This window comes from Macaca thibetana, chromosome 2 (assembly GCF_024542745.1).
Source record: "Macaca thibetana thibetana isolate TM-01 chromosome 2, ASM2454274v1, whole genome shotgun sequence".
NCBI classification, from domain to species: domain Eukaryota; kingdom Metazoa; phylum Chordata; class Mammalia; order Primates; family Cercopithecidae; genus Macaca; species Macaca thibetana.
The window spans coordinates 103,609,125-103,629,681 of record NC_065579.1 but is presented as its reverse complement, the minus strand read 5'-3'; the positions used below and the strand labels follow the sequence as shown (position 1 = coordinate 103,629,681).

At 46.4% G+C, this 20,557-nt stretch overlaps 3 protein-coding genes across 7 annotated transcripts in view; 2 read left to right on the top strand and 1 right to left on the bottom strand.

Annotated features, from left to right (window-relative positions):
* The window catches only part of TCTA (T cell leukemia translocation altered), a 405,836-nt gene that overhangs the window by 96,243 nt on the left and 289,036 nt on the right, over positions 1–20,557 (bottom strand). The window lies entirely within an intron of this gene.
* CCDC71 (coiled-coil domain containing 71) overlaps positions 1–20,557 on the top strand; it is a 224,062-nt gene that overhangs the window by 57,603 nt on the left and 145,902 nt on the right. The window lies entirely within an intron of this gene.
* The window catches only part of USP4 (ubiquitin specific peptidase 4), a 68,228-nt gene that overhangs the window by 20,471 nt on the left and 27,200 nt on the right, over positions 1–20,557 (top strand). Inside the window, exons 7-9 of one of the 5 annotated variants that reach the window (XM_050780752.1) lie at positions 11,369–11,509; positions 12,302–12,419; positions 17,181–17,354. In XM_050780752.1, the coding sequence (XP_050636709.1) occupies positions 11,369–11,509; positions 12,302–12,419; positions 17,181–17,354 (433 nt within the window). Of the gene's footprint in view, positions 1–2,343; positions 2,683–4,570; positions 4,805–4,887; positions 7,084–11,368; positions 11,510–12,301; positions 12,420–17,180; positions 17,355–20,557 lie in introns of those variants that run through there. The other 4 variants (XM_050780753.1, XM_050780754.1, XM_050780755.1 and 1 more) reach the window with 4 other exon arrangements.

Sequence of the window (20,557 nt, the reverse complement as noted above, 5' to 3'; positions counted from 1 at the left end):
TAGCCAGGCGTGGTGGCAGGCGCCTGTAATCCCAGCTACTCCAGAGGCTGAGGCTCGAAAGTCACTTGAATCCAGGAGGTGAAGGTTGCAGTGAGCTGAGATCGCATATTTCACTCCAACCTGGGTGACAGTGCAAGACTCTGACCCCAGAAAAACAACAAAAGGTGATAGCTTGATTCCACCTGTTTCTGCCCAGTGGCCTGTTACTCTTTGTTGCCCTGGGAGCTTGCTGGGTAAATTGTTCAGCTACAAAACTTGGACTAAAGACACATCTGTCTCAGGAGATGTTCATGTGGTATGTGGAACTGTGCATGTTCCTAGAAAGGGAGATAAAGAAGTGATGAATTTTCCTTATGGTATAAGTTTTGGAAATTATATCTGTGTTCCAGTAGTTATGGGAACAATGTTGCGCTCTGTCCTTTTCCTTCTGTCAGGCCTTGGACTGTGACCATTACATAGTAGTGGAGCTCCTAGCTCATTTGAGAACCATGAAAACTGAGTTCTTAAGAGAAGAAATGTTAGACCCCTGGAGTTCAATCATGGACTCCAGTTTAAGAAACCCTGGGTGCCAGTTGTTGACAAGATGAATAAAATCGCTGTGGTAGGCATAGCTGTGCTCATCTTCACCCTGAGATATCCATATCCTAATTCCTAGAGTCAGTTTCAGAATCTCTCACTATGTCATGTGACATGGCAAAAGGGACTTTGCAGATGGGATTAAGCATGATGGTGAGTGTCTGTAGTCCCAGCTACCTGACAGGCTCAGATGGGGGCATTGCTTGAGTCCAGGAGTTTGAGGCTGCAGTGAGCTATGATTCCGCCATTGCACTCCTGCCTGGGTGACAGCAAGACCCCATCTCTCTTTTTTTTTAAAAAAGGCCCATGCAGTGGCTCATGCCTGTAATCCCAGCACTTTGGGAGGCTGAGGTGGACTGAGCCCCTGAGGTTGGTAGTTCGAGACCAGCCTGACCAACATGGAGAAACCCCGTCTCTACTAAAAATACAAAATTAGCCAGGTGTGGTGGTGCATGTCTGTAATTTCAGCTACTTGGGAGGCTGAGGCATGAGAATGGTGTTTGCAGTGAGCCTGGATCATGCCACTGCACTCCAACTTGGGCAATAGAGTGAGACTCTGTCTCAGGAAAAAAAAATAAAGGTACAATAATAATAAGCAAGGTTTAAGAAAGCATCTAATATCTGCAATATTCCAGAGATAAATTCTGGGTAATGCCAACATAGGTGAGGGGGTAGGAATTAGTATAGAGCAGAGAGAGATGAGAATGTCCAGAACTACTATTCTTGGGGATGAGAAAGGTGAACAATTGTAAGTTCATGTAATTTATGGGGAAAAATAAAAATAGAGATCCTAATAAGTTAATGGAACAACTAATAGAAATGGAAAATTGAATGTATAACTTTGAAACATGCTATGTCAGTTAGGAAAGGCTTGCTGGCAGGTAAGAAAAATCTGCAAATTAGCGTATTAAGCAAGATGGAGGCTTACATCTTTCTGAAAAGAATTTTTGACGTAGGCAGTCAGTCCATTGCTGATGTAGCAGCTCCATGGCAATATTAAACCCAGCTGTTTTGTCTGACAATTTTGCTTTACGGTGTGTGGCTTCTACTTCAAAGATGGCCACTTCTGGTCTGAGGTGATTGCTAGAACTGCAGTAATTAGACCTGCATTCCAGTAGCTGGGAGAGGGAAAAGGGAAGGAGGACCTACTGCTTCCTTTTTAGGACATTTCTCAGATGTCATACATCAAACCTTCTTTTACATCTCATTGGCTAATCATATGACAATATCCGGCTTTCAGGAAGGCTGAGATGTACTATATAGCAGGACTGCATCATGTCCAACTAAAAATTGGGGTTCTCAAACTAAGGAAGGAGGGGAAAATAGCTATCAGGAGGTGACTAGCAAACTGCCACACCTGCAAAAGGAAACTTAATGGAAGGCAAGAATGAAGGGGGAAAAAAAACTAAGTAGTGTGGTAATTAGAAAATGTGTTAGAACATGTGGAAAAAGGGGGAAAAAAAAAGAAAACCTGAAATAAGGAGGCTGAATTAAATTCATTTAAGTCTAATAACAGCATTAGAATCACTGTAGGTGAGTTAAATTTACCAACCTAAAGACAAATTCTCAGATCAGACTTTAAAAGACAAATCACACCAGGGATATACAGTGGTGTGTGCCTATAGTCCTAGCTACTTCAGAAGGCTGAGGGAGGAAGCTTGCTTGAGCCCAGGAGTTCAAAGTTACTGTGAGCCATGATTGCATCATTTCTCTCCAGCCTGGGCAACAGAGTGAGACCCTGTCCCCCTTTTTTTTTTTTTGAGACAGAGTTTCACTCTTGTTGCCCAGGCTGGAGTGCAATGGCACAATCTCGGCTCACCACAACCTCTGCCTCCCAGGTTCAAGCAGTTCTCCTGCCTCAGCCTCCCGAGTAGCTGGGATTACAGACATGTGCCACCACGCCCGGCTAATTTTGTATTTTTAGTAGAGACAGTGTTTCTCCATGTTGGTCAGGCTGGAGACCCTGTCTCTTGGAAAGAAAAGAGTCAGGCATGGTGACTTATACCTGTAATCCCAGCATTTTGGAAAGCTGAGGTGGGAGGATTGCTTGAGGATAGGAGTTTAAGACCAGCCTGGTCAACATAGCAAGACTCCTGTCTCTACAAATTTTTCTTTTTTTTTTTTTTTTTTGAGACGGAGTCTCGCGCTGTGTCACCCAGGCTGGAGTGCAGTGGCGCGATCTCGGCTCACTGCAAGCTGCGCCTCCCAGGTTCACGCCATTCTCCTGCCTCAGCCTCCGAGTAGCTGGGACTACAGGCGCCCGCCACCACGCCCGGCTAGTTTTTTTTTTTTTTTTGTATTTTTAGTAGAGACGGGGTTTCACCATGTTAGCCAGGATGGTCTCGATCTCCTGACCTCGTGATCCACCCGCCTCGGCCTCCCAAAGTGCTGGGATTACAGGCTTGAGCCACCACGCCCGGCCAAATTTTTCTTTTTAAATTAGCTGGGCATGGTAGCTTGTGCCTGCAGTTCCAGCTACTTGGGAGGCTGAGGTGGGAGGATCCCTTGAGCACAGGAGTTTGAGGCTGCAGTGAGCTATAATTGTACACTGCACTGCAGCCTGGGTGACAGAGCAAGAGCTTGTCTCAAAACACACAAGAAAATAAAACAAAGCTGGGCACAGTGGCTCATGGCCTGTAATCCCACTTTGGGAGGCCGAGGTGGGTGGATCACTTGAGTTCAGGAGTTCAAGACCAGCCTGGTGAACATAGTGAGACCCTGTCTCTACTAAAAATACAAAAAATTAGCCAGGAGTGGTGGCGTACACCTGTAATCCCAGCTACTTGGGAGGCTGAGGCAGGAGAATCACTTGAACTCAGGAGGCAGAGGTTGTAGTGAGCCGAGATGGCACCATTGCACTCCAGTGTGTATGAGAGAGCAAGACTCCATTTCAAAAAAAAAAAAAAGAGACCAAACATGTTTAGTAATACATTGTGTGTCAAAGACACAGAGAAGTTGAAATCAAGGGAATGGAAATAGTGGCTCATGCCTGTAATCCCAGCACTTTGGGAGGCCGAGGCAGGCAGATCACGAGGTCAAGAGATCAAGACCATCCTGGGCCAACATGGTGAAACCCCGTCTCTACTAAAAATACAAAAAAAAAAAAAAATGGGTGTGGTGGTGTGCTCTTGTAGTCCCAGCTACTCAGGAGGCTGAGGCAGGAGAATCTCTTGAACCTGGGTGGCAGAGGTTGCGGTCAACTGAGATCACACCACTGCACTCCAGCCCGGGCGACAGAGCAAGACTCCGTCTCAAAAATTAAAAAGAAACATACATCAAGGGAATATGTTATCGAAGGAAGGTCACTAGTTGGCTTAGAAACTTTTTAAAAACCTACCAACAGGGTCAGTTTTATATATTTATCTTTTTTGTGTTTTTGAGACAAAGTCTTTCTCTGTCACCCAAGCTGGAATGCAGTGGCGTGATCCCCTCCCAAGGTGCTGGAATTACAGGTGTGAGCCACCGTGCCCGGCCTATATATTTCTGTTTATTTATTTATCCCTCAACAGTCCTCCCTCCAATTTAATATATTTCTTGGCAGAGGACAGTAAATGTTTCCATGGATGGATTCCTTGGTGGTTGTTTTTTTTTCCTTTTTTTTTTTTTTTTTGTTGTTGTTTTCTTTTTTCTTTTCTTTTCTTTTTTTTTTTTTTTTTGAGATGGAGTCTCGCTCTGTCGCCCAGGCTGGAGTGCAGTGGCACAATCTCGGCTCACTGCAAGCTCTGCCTCCCAGGTTTACACCATTCTCCTGCCTCAGCCTCACGAGTAGCTGGGACTACAGGCGCCCGCCGTCACGCCTGGCTAATGTTTTGTATTTTTAGTAGAGACGGGGTTTCACCGTGTTAGCCAGGATGGTCTCGATCTCCTGACCTCTTGATCCGCCCGCCTTAGCCTCCCAAAGTGCCGGGATTACAGGCGTGAGCCACCACGCCCGGCCGTTTTTTTTTTTTTTTTTTTCTTTTTCTTTTTTTTTTTTTTTTTTTTTTTGAGACAGAGTCTTGCTTAAACCCAGGAGGCAGAGGTTGCAGTGAACTGAGACTTCACCATTGCACTCCAGCCTGGGCAACAAGAGTGAAACTCCATCTCAAAAAAAAAAAAAATAGGAGGCCCCGGGAGATGTTGACCCAGCAGGGTGTGGCGCTGCAGAAGTACAACAACATGCTGGTCAAATTCGTAGAGGAGCTATGCCAGAAGCAGGCAGATCCAGCAGGAGGAGGATGAGTAGCAGCGGCTGCAGAATGAGGTGAGGCAGCTGACAGAAAAGCTGGCCTACATCAGTGAGAACCTGACATACAAGACTGCCTTTCTCAGTAAGTTCTACCAGACCATCGCGGAGACGGAGGCCATCTACCTCAAGATGCTGGAGAGCTCCCAGACTTTGCTCAGTGTCCCGAAGAGGGAAGCTGGGAACCTGACCAAGGCTACAGCCTCAGACCACAAAAGTAGCGGTGACAAGGACAGCTGACCAGACCAGCTGACCTGCCTCCATGTGCCCCTCAACTCAGCCCCAGCAAGTCTGTCCACGGAGTGTCTTCTTCATGGCAGCAGGCCTCTTCTTTCACTGTCTCAGGTGCCAAGAGGGGCAGCTGCCCACCTCCACTGGCAACAGTGACAAGCCTGGGGCACAGCCTGTGGGTCCTGGCTTCTGCTCACACAGGCTGTGGGGATGGTGGGCTCTAGGTTAGCTCTGCAAGGGCCCTGTCTCTGCGGCACCCACACTCCTGGGCTGCCAGGGAGGCCCTGGTTAGTCTGAGCACCCTGGGCGTCTTCTCACCTTGTGCCTCCTCAGCCAGCAGAGGCCCAGGGCAGGGGGCACGGGTTCTCCTTCATCCCAGAACCCAATCCCAGAAGCCACAGGCTTGCCCCTGTGGCCTGTGACTGTCAATAAACATTATCTTTGTAAAAATAAATAAATGACTGAATGAATGAGTGAATGAATGAAAAATAAATTAGCCGGGCTTGGTGGCTCACACCTATGATCCTAGCACTTTGGGAGGCTGAAGCGGGCAGATCACTTGAGGCCAGGAGTTCGAGATTAGCCTGGCCAACATGATAAAACCCCATTTCTACTAAAAATAAAAAAACTAGCTAGACATGGTGGTGTGCACCTGTAATCCCAGCTACTCGGGAAGCTGAGGCATGAGAATTGCTTGAACTGGGGAGGCAAAGGCTGCAGTGAGCTGAGATTGGCCCCCTGTACTCCAGCCTGGGCGACAGAATGAGACACTCTCAAAATAAATAAATAAATAGATAAAGTTAAATTAAAAGAGTTTATTGTTATCTTAATTATAGTTCCAGGTACCAGACTCCAGATACTTGAGGTCAGTCTTTTTTTTTTTTTTGAGCTGGAGTCTCGCTCTTATTGCCCAGGCTGGAGTGCAATGGCGCGATCTCAGCTCACCACAACCTCCACCTCCTGGGTTCAAGTGATTCTCCTGCCTCAGCCTCTGAGTAGGTGGGATTACAGGCATGTGCCACCATGCCCGGCTAATTTTGTGTTTTTAGTAGAGACAGGGTTCCTATGTGTTGGTCAGACTGGTCTCTGACTCCCAACCTCAGGTTATCCGCCCACCTCAGCCTCCCAAAGTGCTGGAATTACAGACGTGAGCCACCGTGCCTGGCCTAGTCTTAAAGGATGGACTTATTCTCAGAGCAGCATTCAGTCTGGAGAACGTCTGAGAAGCAAGTGGAATGCAGTAGATTAAGGAGGGTAGGCATGGGCTCTGCCTAGTTTGCCCAGAGCCTCACTTTGGGCCTGGGCACAGGGATGTTTTACAGGTCTCCACCATGGTTTCAGGCACACATTTGAGTTGTAATTGATAATCACCTGACATGCCTTGGGAGCAGGACTTAACAGTAGAAAGGTGCCTGGGAGTCCTGAGGCTTGCCTACAGTGTCTCTTAGGAGCAGAGGTATCCTTGTTTGGAGGCGTGGTGTCTGTTTTCAGAGTGTGGCATGAGACCCAGTCACAAATCAGTGAGATACTGCCTACCTAATATATATGCCTGAGATTCAGACATATCCCCTGGCTGCCTATTTTCCAGCCTGTAATGCCCAGGATGTGTTCCACAGTTGCCTGAAGGTCTCGAGACTAGTCCCTGCCCTAGTGCTCAGCATTTCCCAGGTTGTAGTAAATTTTCTGAAGAGAAGTTTTGCTTTTGACTTGTCTGTCAAAGATAGAGTATTTTTTAATAGATGGGGTCTTGCTTTGTTGCCCAGACGGGAATGCAATGGCATGATTATAGTTTACTACAACCTCTAGCTCCTGGGATCAAGGGATCCTCTCGGCTTAGTCTCCTGAGTAGCTGGGACTGCAGGCATGAGCCACTATGCCTGACTTTTTCTGTTTTGTAGAGACAAGGTCAGCCTCCCAAAGTGCTGGGATTATAAGCATGAGCCACTGCACCCAGCCTAAGGATAGAGTTTTTTTTTTCTTCTTTTTTTTAATCTTACTGTGTAAATTTTCAAGCACATAAAAAGTATCCTTTTATGCCCTTAATTTGGTTTCTTTTTTTTTTTTTTTTTTTTTTTTTTGGAGACGGAGTCTCGCTGTGTCTCCCAGGCTGGAGTGCAGTGGCGTGATCTCGGCTCACTGCAAGCTCCGCCTCCCGGGTTCATGCCATTCTCCCGCCTCAGCCTCCTGAGTAGCTGAGACTACAGGCGCCCGCCACCACGCCCGGCTAGTTTTTTGTATTTTTAGTAGAGACGGGGTTTCACCATGTTAGCCAGGATAGTCTCGATCTCCTGACCTCGTGATCCACCCGCCTCGGCCTCCCAAAGTGCTGGGATTACAGGCTTGAGCCACCGCGCCCGGCCAATTTGGTTTCTTTTTGATTGAATTTACTATGAAAACTACTGGCAGTATTTTCTAGAACATTTTAAACGTCAAATAAAATTTTTCTTTAATTTCTGTCATCCGGAAATGTTGTCTCTTTAAGAAATCGACAGGTCTTGGATATCTCAAATGATTTGTATGGATTTTTGCCCTTTTTTAAAATAAATAAAATAAATAGAGACAGAGTCTCGCTATGTTGACCAGGTTGATCTTGAACTCTTGTCCTCAAGCAGTCTTCCCACCCTGGCCTCCCAAAATGCTAGGATTACAGGCATGAGCCACCAGGCCCAGCTGATTTTTGCCCTTTTAAGCTCAAGAAAATAGATAAGTTACCAATGAATAGTTACTGAAAAGAGGAGTGCCAGGCCGGGCGCGGTGGCTCACGCCTGTAATCCCAGCACTTTGGGAGGCCGAGGCGGGCGGATCACAAGGTCAGGAGATCGAGACCACGGTGAAACCCCGTCTCTACTAAAAATACAAAAATTTAGCCGGGCGCGGTTGTTGGGCACCTGTAGTCCCAGCTACTCGGGAGGCTGAGGCAGGAGAATGGCGTGAACCCGGGAGGCGGAGCTTGCAGTGAGCCGAGATAGCGCCACTGCACTCCAGCCTGGGCGACAGAGCGAGACTCCGTCTCAAAAAAAAAAAAAAAAAAAAAAGAGGAGTGCCATACCATACAACTTGAGGTTCTGTGCATCAGCATTCGAATATCACTATTCTGTCTTACCTGCTCTCAGTGCTGAGATGACTGAGTCTGCTATTGCCTATCAGACCAGTCTTGGGCAGCAGACTTTCTTGGTCAGCAGACTTTCTTTATGCATAAGAGGCTAGGATATCACGTTGGATGTCTCACTGGACAGGATTGAATGCATGCATGCTTAAGTCTCCCATGTGGTGAATGAGAGTACCCTTGACTATGGTGAATCTCGCTTAGTGCAACTGCTTGAGTTCTTGGACTCCTTTGCAGCATGAGGATGAAGCTGTGTGAACCAAATCCTCTTTGGGATTAGAGAAGGGTACATTTCCTTATGGGAAGGTGAGAGACTGAGGAGCCCTCATTCTCCCTTGCTGTGACCGCACTGTGGAGCAAACCTCGGTTCAGGTACCCGCTTAGGCCCTATATAATTTCCTGACGTGCCCACTGCTGGTATACAAGATCATACTTGTTTTTGCTGCCACGTTTTTCTTCTCATAGGGAAGCCAAGTTGAGATCAGATCCCATGAGGGTGAGCACTGTGTGGGGACAGCACATCTTCTTATTCATTTTCTGTATTCTAAAAATAACCCAGTATTCTAGAAGGGAAATCCCAGTTTTATATTTGAAACAATGGAAGAGGATTCACTTTCTTATTTGACTGAGTACAGTGGCTCATGTATGTAATCCTAGCCTTTTGGGAGGCTGAGGCAGGAGGATTGCTTGAGTCCAGGAGTTTGAGACCAGCCTGGGCAACATAAGGAGACTATTGCTATGAAGTACAAAAAAAAAAGGTAAAAATCAAAAATTTTAAAATAAGATTTACTTTCTTCCTTATGTCCTTATATAGATTCTAGCAGATTGATGAAATTGATAGCAATTTAAAATTTGGGCAATGAGCCCTTGAATTAATTTGAAAGTAGAAATCTAAAGTAAGAGCCTGAAAAATATTAAAACGTGAGTTTGAAACAGAGAGGTTACAGTGGCAAATTTGGAGAAACAATTCTCCATAGAAGGCATAGTGAAACCAAATTGGCATTTTTCTCTTCTCATGTCCTTATATCCAGCTATTTAATTTGCATCCAGCCTTTTTGGGGAAAGTCATCTCTTATTGCCGTTTTTCTTTTTCTTTTTTTTTTTTTGAGATGGGGTTTTGCTCTTGTTGCCCAGGCTGGAGTGCAATGGCACGATCTCGGCTCACTACAGCCTCTGCCTCCTGGGTTCAAGCAGTTCTCCTGCCTCACCTCCCAAGTAACTGGGATTACAGGCATGCGCCACTAGTCCTGGCTGTATTTTTAGTAGAGACGGGGTTCCACCATGTTGGTAAGGCTAGACTTGAACTCCTGATCTCAAGTGATCCATCCACCCACCTCAGCCTCCCAAAGTGGTGAGATTACAGGCGTGAGCTACCTCAGCTGGCCTTATTGCCATTTCTCTTTGCCTTTCACTGATAATTCTTAAAATTCAGGGAAGCAGGCCAGATTCGGTGGTTCATGCCTATAATCCCAGCACTTTGGGAGGACAGGGCAGGCAGATCACAAGTCAAGAGATCGAGACCGTCCTGGCCAACATGGTGAAACCCTGTCTCTACTAAAAATACAAAAAAATTAGCTGGGTGTGGTGGCACGTGCGTGTAGTGCTTGCTACTCGGGAGGCTGAGGCAGGAGAATTGTTTGAACTTGGGAGATGGAGGTTGCAGTGAGCCAAGATTGTGCCACTGCACTCCAGCCTGGTGACAGAATGAGACTCCGTCTCAAGAAAAAAAAAAAAAAAAATTCAGAGAAGTTTATGATTTGTAAATCAAACCAGGATGCTTGACGATGAACCTTTTGGGGTTTTTTTGTTTGTTATTTTTTAAGAGACAGAGTATCGGCCGGGCGCAGTGGCTCACTCCTGTAATCCCAGCACTTTGGGAGGCCGAGGTGAGCGGATCACGAGGTCAGGAGATCGAGACCATCCTGGCTAACTCAGTGAAATCCCGTCTTTACTAAAAATACAAAAAATTAGCCGGGCGTGATGGCGGGCGCCTGTAGTCCCAGCTACTCGGGAGGCTGAGGTAGGAGAATGGCATGAACCCGGGAGGCGGAGCTTGCAGTGAGCCGAGATCGCGCCAGTGCGCTCCAGCCTAGGTGACAGAGCGAGACTCTGTCTCAAAAAAAAAAAAAAAAAAAAAGAGTATCACTCTGTCACCAGGCTGGAGTGCAGTGGTGCAATCTTGGCTCACTCTCAGGTTCAAGTGATTCTCCTGCCCCAGCCTCCTGAGTGGCTGGGATTACAGGTGCCCGCCACCACGTCCAGATAATTTTTGTATTTTTAGTAGAGATGGGGTTTCACTGTGTCTTGAACTCCTGACCTCATGGCCATACTGGTCTTGAATTTTTGACCTCGTGATCTGCCTGCCTTGGCCTCCCAAAGTGCTGGGATTACAAGGGTGAGCCACCTCACCTGGCCTAATTTTGTATTTGTAGTAGTGACAGGGTTTCTCCATGTTGGTCAGGCTGGTTTCAAACTCCTGACCTCAGGTGATCCATCTGCCTCGGCCTGCCAAAGTGCTGAGATTACAGGTGTGAGCCACTGCGCCCGGCCTGGCTAATTTCCTTTACATTTTAGTAGAGACAGTTTTCACTGTGTTGCCCAGGCTGGTCTCGAACTCCTGAGCTCAGGCAATCTGCCTGTCTCAGCCTCCCAAAGTGCTATGGAGTACAAAAAAAAAGGTAAAAATTAAAAATTTTAAAATAAGATTTACTTTCTTCCTTATGTCCTTATATAGATTCTAGCAGATTGATGAAATTGATAGCAATTTAAAATTTGGGCAATTAGCCCTTGAATTAATTTGAAAGTAGAAATCTAAAGTAAGAGCCTGAAAAATATTAAAACATGAGTTTGAAACAGGTTACAGTGGCAAATTTGAAGAAACAAAATTCTCCATAGAAAGCATAGTGAAACCAAATTGGCATTTTTCTCTTCTCATGTCCTTATACCCAGCTATTTAATTACAGGCATGAGCCACTGCGCCTGGCCAGCCTTGTGGTTTTTCACACTGAAAGGGTATATGATGCTGTGGACTGATGTGACAGGAAGACCAATTAATTTCTGGACTCTCACTTTAAGTTTACCTTGAAGTAGTATGAATACAGGCTTTTTGTAATTTATTTTAACTTACTGAATATGAAGAACATTTATTTCTTGAGAAGCGACCTAAGGCATTAAATAGGGCTTGCTCTTTGCAAAAAGTCAGTAGCATTGTTTCTGCTTCTCTCTCCCAGATCAAGCACTGCGCCTAGCAGAAATTTTACTACCTCTCCAAAATCATCAGCAAGTCCCTATTCCTCAGTGTCTGCCTCTCCCATTGCAAATGGTGATAGCACTAGCACCTGTGGGATGCACAGTTCCGGTGTCAGCAGGGGGTAAGAGCAGGTCCTTTCACTCTGCTTCCTTTCCCTCTGTCCTTTCCCAGGCTGTATCTTGAGAGCTCATCTGCCGCTACACTAAGCATGGTGGGGTTAGAGTTCCTCATGGGAACGTGCTGCATGTAGGTTCTCACTCCATTTCATACCTGTAGTAAAGTGTGCTTCCAAGTTCTGATCTGTGTTGCTTGTCCTCCTGTGAGCTGGTGTTTTCCCCACAGCCTACATCACAGGTAGTCTTAGTGTGGGGCAGGGTGGGGGTCTCTGCGTTTGTTTATGAAGGGATGGGCTGGCACATATGGCAGAGTAGTTGTGAAGGACAAGCACAGAGAAGTGCTCAGCTATGGATGGCCGTGATCCTTTCTCCAAGCATTTCAGGCACACATGCCACATGGCATAGATTGGGGGAAGAGGGCGAATGAGGTGAGGAAGTGTGCATGAACTTTCAGGGCCAGTCAAGCCTGGGTGTGGCCTGGTGGGTGGTAGCAGATGCAAGCTCTTGATAACTAAAATGGTCTTCCCTTAAGTCACCTGGCAAAATTAGCATTTGCCAAAGCCTAACAGGAAAATTCAAATAGTGTTTCTTTCCTTAAGGATGTGCTTACCAGCTGCTAGTGTGTCAAGTAAAGGGTGGGGCAGGTCTGGAGGGCAGGGGAGGGGGTAGAGGGAATTTGCATCATGGGCTTACTACCACACACAAGTTCTAGAGGCCCCCATAGGAGCCTCAAAAAACATCTTGAGGGCATGTGTTATACACTTGCTTTTATTGCTGATGTGTGTTGTGTTTTCCAGTGGATCTGGCTTTTCTGCTTCGTATAATTGTCAGGAGCCACCATCCTCTCATATACAACCTGGGCTCTGTGGACTTGGAAACCTGGGAAACACCTGCTTCATGAACTCCGCTTTGCAGGTAGAGGAAAGAACTTCCATTCAAATAACACAGCATCTTGAGGTTTGGGTGGAAGTGGCCTGTAAAGATACTAGGTGGATCCTGTCCCAGGAGTCCCTGCCTACCCCTTGTTAGTGCTTCAGTAGTCTCTGCCAGGGCATCTCCCACTAGGTGGTACAGAATGGCTTCATCAGTGTTTGTGGACCCCAGATGTCTTTGTAGTCAGTTCTGTGTTTGGTTTTATAGTAAGATTATTTTGAATTTTATCGACTGTTTAGGTATGATCTCTCTAGAAAATATTGGAGTGTATCCCTGATTGGTCTCTGATGGGATGAGGAGAACTTATAGCAGGTGATGCCAAGCTCAATTATGCCTTGCTGAAGGCTGACTACCTTTTCACTAAAAATAGCTGTCCCAGCCAGGCGCAGTGGCTCACGCCTGTAATCCCAGCACTTTGGGAAGCCAAGGTGGGTGGATCATCTGAGGTCAGGAGTTCGAGACCAGCCTAGCCAACATGGCAAAACCCCATCTCTACTAAAAATACAAAAATTAGGCCGGGCGCGGTGGCTCAAGCCTATAATCCCAGCACTTTGGGAGGCCGAGGCGGGTGGATCACGAGGTCAGGAGATCGAGACTATCCTGGCTAACATGGTGAAACCCCGTCTCTACTAAAAATACAAAAAACTAGCCGGGCGTGGTGGCGGGCGCCTGTAGTCTCAGCTACTTGGGAGGCTGAGGCGGGAGAATGGCGTGAACCCGGGAGGCAGAGCTTGCAGTGAGCCGAGATCACGCCACTGCACTCCAGCCTGGGAGACACAGCGAGACTCCGTCTCAAAAAAAAAAAAAAAAAAAAAAAAAATACAAAAATTAGCTGGGTGTGGTAGCACATGCCTGTAATCCCAGCTTCTCGGGAGGCTGAGGCAGGAGAATCGCTTGAACCCGGGAGACAGAGGTTGTAGTGAGCCAAGATTGGACCATTGCACTCCAGCCTGGGCAACAAGAGTGAAACTCCGTTTCCAATTAAAAAAAAAAAAAAAAAAAGATAGCTGTCCCGCCCCATGCTCCTTACTAGAGAAACTCCAAAATCCCCTATTTGAAACTTGTTTATTGGCCAGGCACAGTGGCTCACACCTGTAATCACAACCCTTTGGGAGGCTGAGGGGGTAGTATTGCTTGAGGCCAGGAGTTTGAGGCCAGCCTGAGCATCATGGCGAGACCCTGTCTCAAAATGGAAAAGAAAATAAACCTTGTTTATTAACTCATCAAATATTTATTGGGCATATATTATGTGACAGCACTGTAATAGTCATGGGCTGCAAGGAGTTAAAGTCCAGCTTCAAAGTTAGGAGGGCACAGTCCCCAAGACTGCCCTCATTTCCAAAACCAACTGCAAGTTTGCAGGTTTCCAAGACCAGCCTTAGTTTTGATAATTTGTTTAGAAGGAGTCACGGAATTTACTTAGTTATTATACTCATGATAATGGTTTATTGTAGTGAGAGGATGTAGACTAAAATCAGCCAAGGGGAGAGGCATATAGGGCAGAGGTCAGGGGGGTCAAAATGTAGAGCTTCTGTTGTTTTCTACCTACGGAGTCAGTACATGGTACTTTCCTTTTTTTTTTTTTTTGTGACAGCATCTCTCTCCTCTCTCTGTTGCCCAGGCTGGAGTGCAGTGGCGCAATCTTGACTCACTGCAACCTCCGCCTCTCGGGTATAAGCAATTCTCGTGCCTCAGCCTCCCAAGTAGCTGGGATTACAGGCACACGCCACCATACCTGGCTAATTTTTATATTTTTAGTAGAGACAGGGTTTCACCATGTTGGCTAACCAGGCTGGTCTCAAATTCCCAACCTCAGGTGATCCACCCACCTCAGCCTCCCAAAGTGCTGGGATTATAGGTGTGAGCCACAGTGCCTGGCCAGAACATGGTACTTTCCTGGCATTGATGTGTAATGATGCGTATGGAGTGCTGCAAACTATGGAAACTCACCTGAGCTTCAGTGTCCAGAATTTTTATTGGGGCTTCATTTTATAAGTATGATTGACTGGCAGGACGTGGTGGCTCATGCCTGTAATCCCAGCACTTTGGAAGACCGAGGTGGGCAGATCATGAGGTCAAGAGTTTGAGAACAGCTTGGCCAACATAGTGAAACCCTGTCTCTACTAAAAATACAAAAAATTAGCTGGGCATGGTGGCAGGCAATTGTAATCCCAGCTACTTGGGAGGCTGAGGCTGGAGAATCGCTTGAACTCGGGAGGCGGAGGTTGCAGTGAGCCGAGATCGTGCCACTACACTCCAGCCTGGGTGACAGTGAGAGACTGTGTCTCAAAAAAAATAAAATAATAAAGTATAAATATGATTGACTAATTACCTAGGTGAACTGGTACCGTATGACCCAAAGCTCCCACCCTAAGTCACATTGTTGGTTTTTCTGGAGTGGCTAGCCCTTCTCACCCTAAGACTAGACTGTGCCCTTCTGGTCAGCCTCCTCTCCACCTCCAAAATTGTATTATTAGATTATCCAGTATGACCCAAGGCCCACCAGGCAGACAGACAGTCCTATCAGGCATAACATTCCAGGGGCAAATAGATTACCTCCCAGAAGCCAGGGGCAAAGCTAGACCTTCTGTTTGAGCAAAGAAAATTCTTTTTTTTTTTTTTTTTTCTTAGAGGTGGGATCTCTCTGTTGCCAGGCTAGAGTGCAGTGGCATGATCATAACTCACTGTAACCTTGAACTCCTGGGCTCAAGTGATCCTCCTACCTCAGCCTCCCAGATAGCTGAGACTACAAGTGTGTACCACCAGGCCTTGCTAATTGTTTTTTCATTTTGTTTTGTATGTGTTTTTTTTTTTTTTTTTTTGGTGGAAATGGGGTCTCACTTATGATGCCCAGGCTGGTCTCAAACTCCTGGCCTTAAGCAGTCTTCCTACCTTGACCTCCCAAAGTGCTGGGATTACAGGTCTGAGCCACTGCACTTGGCCTGATATTCTTTACATAGGAACTCAGTGGTAAGCAAACCAGCAATGGTTTTTGTCCCCATAAAATTGATAATCTGGCGGGGTACAGTGGCTCACACCTGTAATCCCAGTGATTTGGGAGGTCCAAATGGGAGGATCACTTGAGCCCAGGAGTTTAAGACCAAGCCTAGCTAACATGAGCAAGACCCTATCTCTAAAAATTAAAAAAAATAAAAAAATTAAAGACTTACATTCTCACTTTTTTTTTTTTTTTTTTTTTTTTTTTTTTTGAGACATAGTCTTGCTCTCTTGCCCAGGCTGGAGTGCAGTGATGCAGTCTTGGCTTGTAGCAACCTCCGCCTCCCAGGTAGCTGGGATTACAGGCATGTGCCACTATGCCCAGCTAATTTTTTGTATTTTCAGTAGAATGGGGTTTCACCATGTTGACCAGGAAGGTCTGGAACTCCTGGCTTCAAGTGATCCACCCTCCTTAGCCTCCCAGAGTGCTGGGATTACAGGCATGAACTACCACACCTGACTTACAGTCTAACTTTGAAGTTTTTTGTAGTGTAAGTAAAAACATAAAACATTTGTTAAAAGATTAGATAACCCTTGGGTTTTGAAATTATTTTCTGGCTGGGCACGGTGGCTCCCAGCACTTTGGGAGGCCGAGGCAGGCAGATCACCTGAGGTCGGGAGTTCCAGACCAACCTGACCAACATGGATAAACCCCATCTCTACTAAAAATACAAAATTAGCTGGGCGTGGTGACTCATGCCTGTAATCCCAGCTACTCAGGAAGCTGAGGCAGGAAAATCGATTGAACCCGGGAGGTGGAGGTTGCGGTGAGCCGAGATGGTGCCACTGCACTCCGGCCTGGGCAACAAGAGCGAAACTCTGTCTCAAACAAACAAACAAAAAGTTATTTTCCTCTTGTGGTGACGTGGAAATAGCCTAGTACTAAAGAAGAGGTGTGATTTGGCTTTTCATGGACAAGTTTTTCCAAGTCTTTGTACCCTCAGTTTTCCTTAGCTATTGAGTGAGAATAATGATGAGGAGTTTTAAAGTTCTAAATGTAAATATTAGGGCAAAAAGGGTTAAAATTTCACGATTTAAGCTTCCATCTCATGATGCTAGGGGAAAGAACCCAAAGGAAGTAGAAGGAGAGAAATAATAGCAGTAAAAACAGAAACTAATGAAAAAGGCTGGGCGCAGTGGCTCACGCCTGTAACCCCAGCACTTTGGGAGGCTGAGGCGAGCGGATCACCTGAGGTCAGGAGTTTGAGACCAGTCTGACCAACATGGTGAAACCCCATCTCTACTGAAAATACAAAAATTAGCTGGGTGTGGTGGCCAGCGCCTGTGATACCAGCTACTCAGGAGGCTGAAGCAGGAGAATCACTTGAACTCAGGAGGTGGAGGATGCAGTAAGCCAAGATCACGCCATTGCACTCCAGCCCGGACGTCAAGAGCGAAACTCTGTCTCAAAAAAAAAGCCAAAAAAAAAAAAAAAAACTTTTTCATTAAACAAGAATTATTTGTTTATTCAGCTTTCTTCCTAAGGTAGTTTTTTTCAGAGACAAAATCTTAGCCAATGCATCTGCAATCCTCTAAGACCACGTCCCTCAGAGATTAGCTGCGAGGGGTCCACCAGCTTGACCTCCTTGAGGCTGTGCTTTACCGTCCGTCATGAGCCTTCAGAGAATCTCCTGAGTGCCTCATTTTGTTGGGGTTGTCCCTCAGTGACCCTTTAGAACTTGATTTATCTTGTATCTCTGGTACTGTCTAGAAGGTATGTAAAGCCCTCATCATGTTCTGTTTCAGTGCTTGAGCAACACTGCACCACTGACTGACTACTTTCTCAAAGATGAGTATGAAGCCGAAATCAACAGAGACAACCCTCTGGGGATGAAAGGGGAAATTGCAGAAGCCTATGCAGAGCTCATTAAGCAGATGTGGTCTGGAAGGGATGCCCATGTGGCACCTCGCATGTTCAAAGTAGGTAGACATATATATATATACAGGTTGAGTATCTCTGTATATAGATGCTTGGGACCAGAAATGTTTTGGGACTTCAGGTTTTTTAGGGTTTTTTTTTTTTTTACAGTATTTACATTACGCTTACTAGTTCAGCATCCCCATTCCAAAATCTAAAATGTTTCAATGAGCATTTCCTTTGAATATCGTGTCAGTGTTAGAAAGGTTATGGATCTTTGAGCATTTGGATTTCAGATTTTCGGGTAAAGGATACACTCCTGTACTTCCTTTTTCTCACTTTGGGGAGAGTGGTTTAGTGTTGTTATGAGGCATTCCTTTTGTTGCATTTTGGGATTAAGATGGGATCTGGGCCAGGCGCTGTGGCTCACACCTATAATCCCAGCACTTTGGGAGGCCGAGGCAGGTGGATCACTAGGTCAAGAGATTGAGACCATCCTGGCCAACATGGTGAAGCCCCGTCTCTACTAAAAATACAAAAAGTAGCTAGGCGTGGTGGCGCATGCCTGTAGTCCCAGCTACTTGGGAGACTGAGGCAGGAGAATCACTTGAACCTGGGAGGTGGAGGTTGCAGTGAGCTGAGATTGCGCCACTGCAGTCCAACCTGGTGGCAGAGTAAGACTCCGTCTCCAAAAAAAAAAAAAAAAAAAAAAAAAAGATGGGATCTGATGACCAGTCACGATGGCTCACGCCTGTAATCTCAGCACTTTGGGGGGCCAAGGTGGGTGGATCACCTGAGGTCAGGAGTTCAAGACCAGCCTGGCTAACATGGTGAAACCCCTTCTCTACTAAAAATACAAAAATTAGCTGGGCATGGTGGTGCACACTTGTAATCCCAGCTACGTGGGAGGCTGAGGCAGGAGAATTGCTTGAACCTGGGAGATGCAGATTGCAGTGAGCCAAGATCACACCACTGCACTCCAGCCTAGGCAACAGAGCAAGACTCCATCTCAAAAAAAAAAAAAAAAAAAAAAAAAAAGATGGAATCTGAGACTAAAAGTACCACATTGTCAAACCCTTTTTTTCCTGTCATTCAGTCATTTAGCACACCCCTAAGTGTCTTCACTGCCCACCTCTGGGTTGGGGATGTCTCAGAAGTTATTTGTAAGCTCATTCCTCAGAATGCTGTATTCTGTGATGGCAGTATTTAAATGGTCAGTTTCCTAAGCCAGACTATAAAAATTCAGTTTCTTGGAAGGCTGAGGTGGGAGGATCCCTGGAGCCCAGGAGTTTGAGACCCGCCTGGGCAACATAGTGAGACTCTGTTTTTGTTTTGTTTTGTTTGAGACAGAGTCTGACTCTCTTCTTGCCCAGGTTGGAGTGCAGTGGCACGATCTTGGCTCACTGCAGCCTACACCTCCCGGGTTCAAGCGATTCTCATGCCTTAGCCTCCTGAGTAGCTGAGACTACAGGTGTGCACCACCATGCCTGGCTAATTTTAGTATTTTTAGTAGAGATGGGGTTTCGCCATGTTGACCAGGCTGGTCTCAAACTCCTGATCTCAGGGGATCTGCCTGCCCCAGCCTCTCAAAGTGCTGGGATTATAGGCATGAGCCACTGTGCCTGATCAAGTCTCTGTTTCTTTAAAAACAACAAAAAAGTTGGCCAGGCGCAGTGGCTTACGCCTGTAATCCCAGCACTTTGGGAGGCCGAGGCGGGCAGATCACGAAGTCAGGAGATCGAGACCATCCTGGCTAATATGGTGAAACCCTGTCTCTGCTAAAAATACAAAAAAAAAAAAAAAAAAATAGCCAGGTGTGATGGCAGGCGCCTGTAGTCCCAGCTGCTCGGGAGGCTGAGGCAGGAGAATAGCATGAACCCGGGAGGCAGAGCTTGCAGTGAGCCGAGATCGCGCCTCTGCACTCCAGCCTGGGTGACAGAACGAGACTCCGTCTCAAAGAAAAAACAACAACAAAAAAAGTCCGGGCATGGTGGCTCATTCCTGTAATCCAGCACTTTGGGAGGCTGAGGCGGGCAGATCACGAGGTCAGGAGTTTGAGATCAGCCTGACCAACATAATGAAACCTCGTCTCTACTGAAAATACAAAAATTAGCCAGGTGTGATGGTGCCCACCTGTAATTCCAGCTACTCAGGAGGCTGAGGCAGGAGAATTGCTTGAACCTGGGAGGTGGAGGTTGCAGTGAGCTGAGATCGCACCACTGCACTCCAGCCTGAGCAACAGAGCGAGACTCTGTCTCTAAAACAACAACAAAATTAGCTGGACATGGTGATGTACCTATAGTCCCAGCTACCAGGGAGGCTGAGGTGGGAGGAATTACTTAAGCCTGACAGGTCAAGGCTGCAGTGAGCTGTGATTGTGCCACTGTACTCCAGCCTTGGCGACACAGACCCTGTCCCAGAATAAAAAAATAAAAAAGAATTGGGTGGCAACACACTGTGCTGAAGCTAATGTAAATAAACAACTAGAAGGTAGTGTTTAGGGATATTAGGGAAGTGTGGAGCTTCCTCAGTGACGGATGTGTTATATATTTGTACTGTGTTATGGCAGCCACCAGCTCAAGCACCTCTGAGCACTTGAGATGTGGTTCATTTGACCAAGGAACTGAATTTTTAATGGTTTTTAATTGTAATTAATGTAAATTTAGGTTGCCATATGTGGCTAGTGGCTATGGTATTAGAGAACAGGTGTAGAACAGTGGTGCTCCTTTTTTTTTTTTTTTTTTTTTTTTTTTTTTTTTTGAGACAGAGTCTTGCTCTGTCGCATAGGCTGGAGTGCACTGGCACGATTTTGGCTCACTGCAGCCTCCGCCTCCTGGGTTCAAGCAATTCTCCTGCCTCAGCCTCCCGTGTAGCTGGGATTACAGGTGTGCACCACCATGCCCAGCTAATTTTTGTATTTTTAGTAGAGACCAGGTTTCACCATGTTGGCCAGGCTGGTCTTGAACTCCCAACCTCAGGTGATCTGCCTGCCTCAGCCTCCCAAAATTCTGGGATTGCAGGCGTGAGCCACCGTGCCTGGCTGGTTCTCCATAGGATACATCACAGTCTCTGGGAGTGCTTAATACAACATAGACTGCTAGACCCATCCGCAGAGTTTCTGATTGAATGGGTTTGCTGTGGGGGCCTGAGAATGTGCATTTCTACTAAGCTCCCAGGTGATACTAATGCTGCTGGCTAGGGACCATACTCTCAGAATAACTGGTGGAGAATAATACTGGACAGACAGTATTTAGGGACCTGAGGG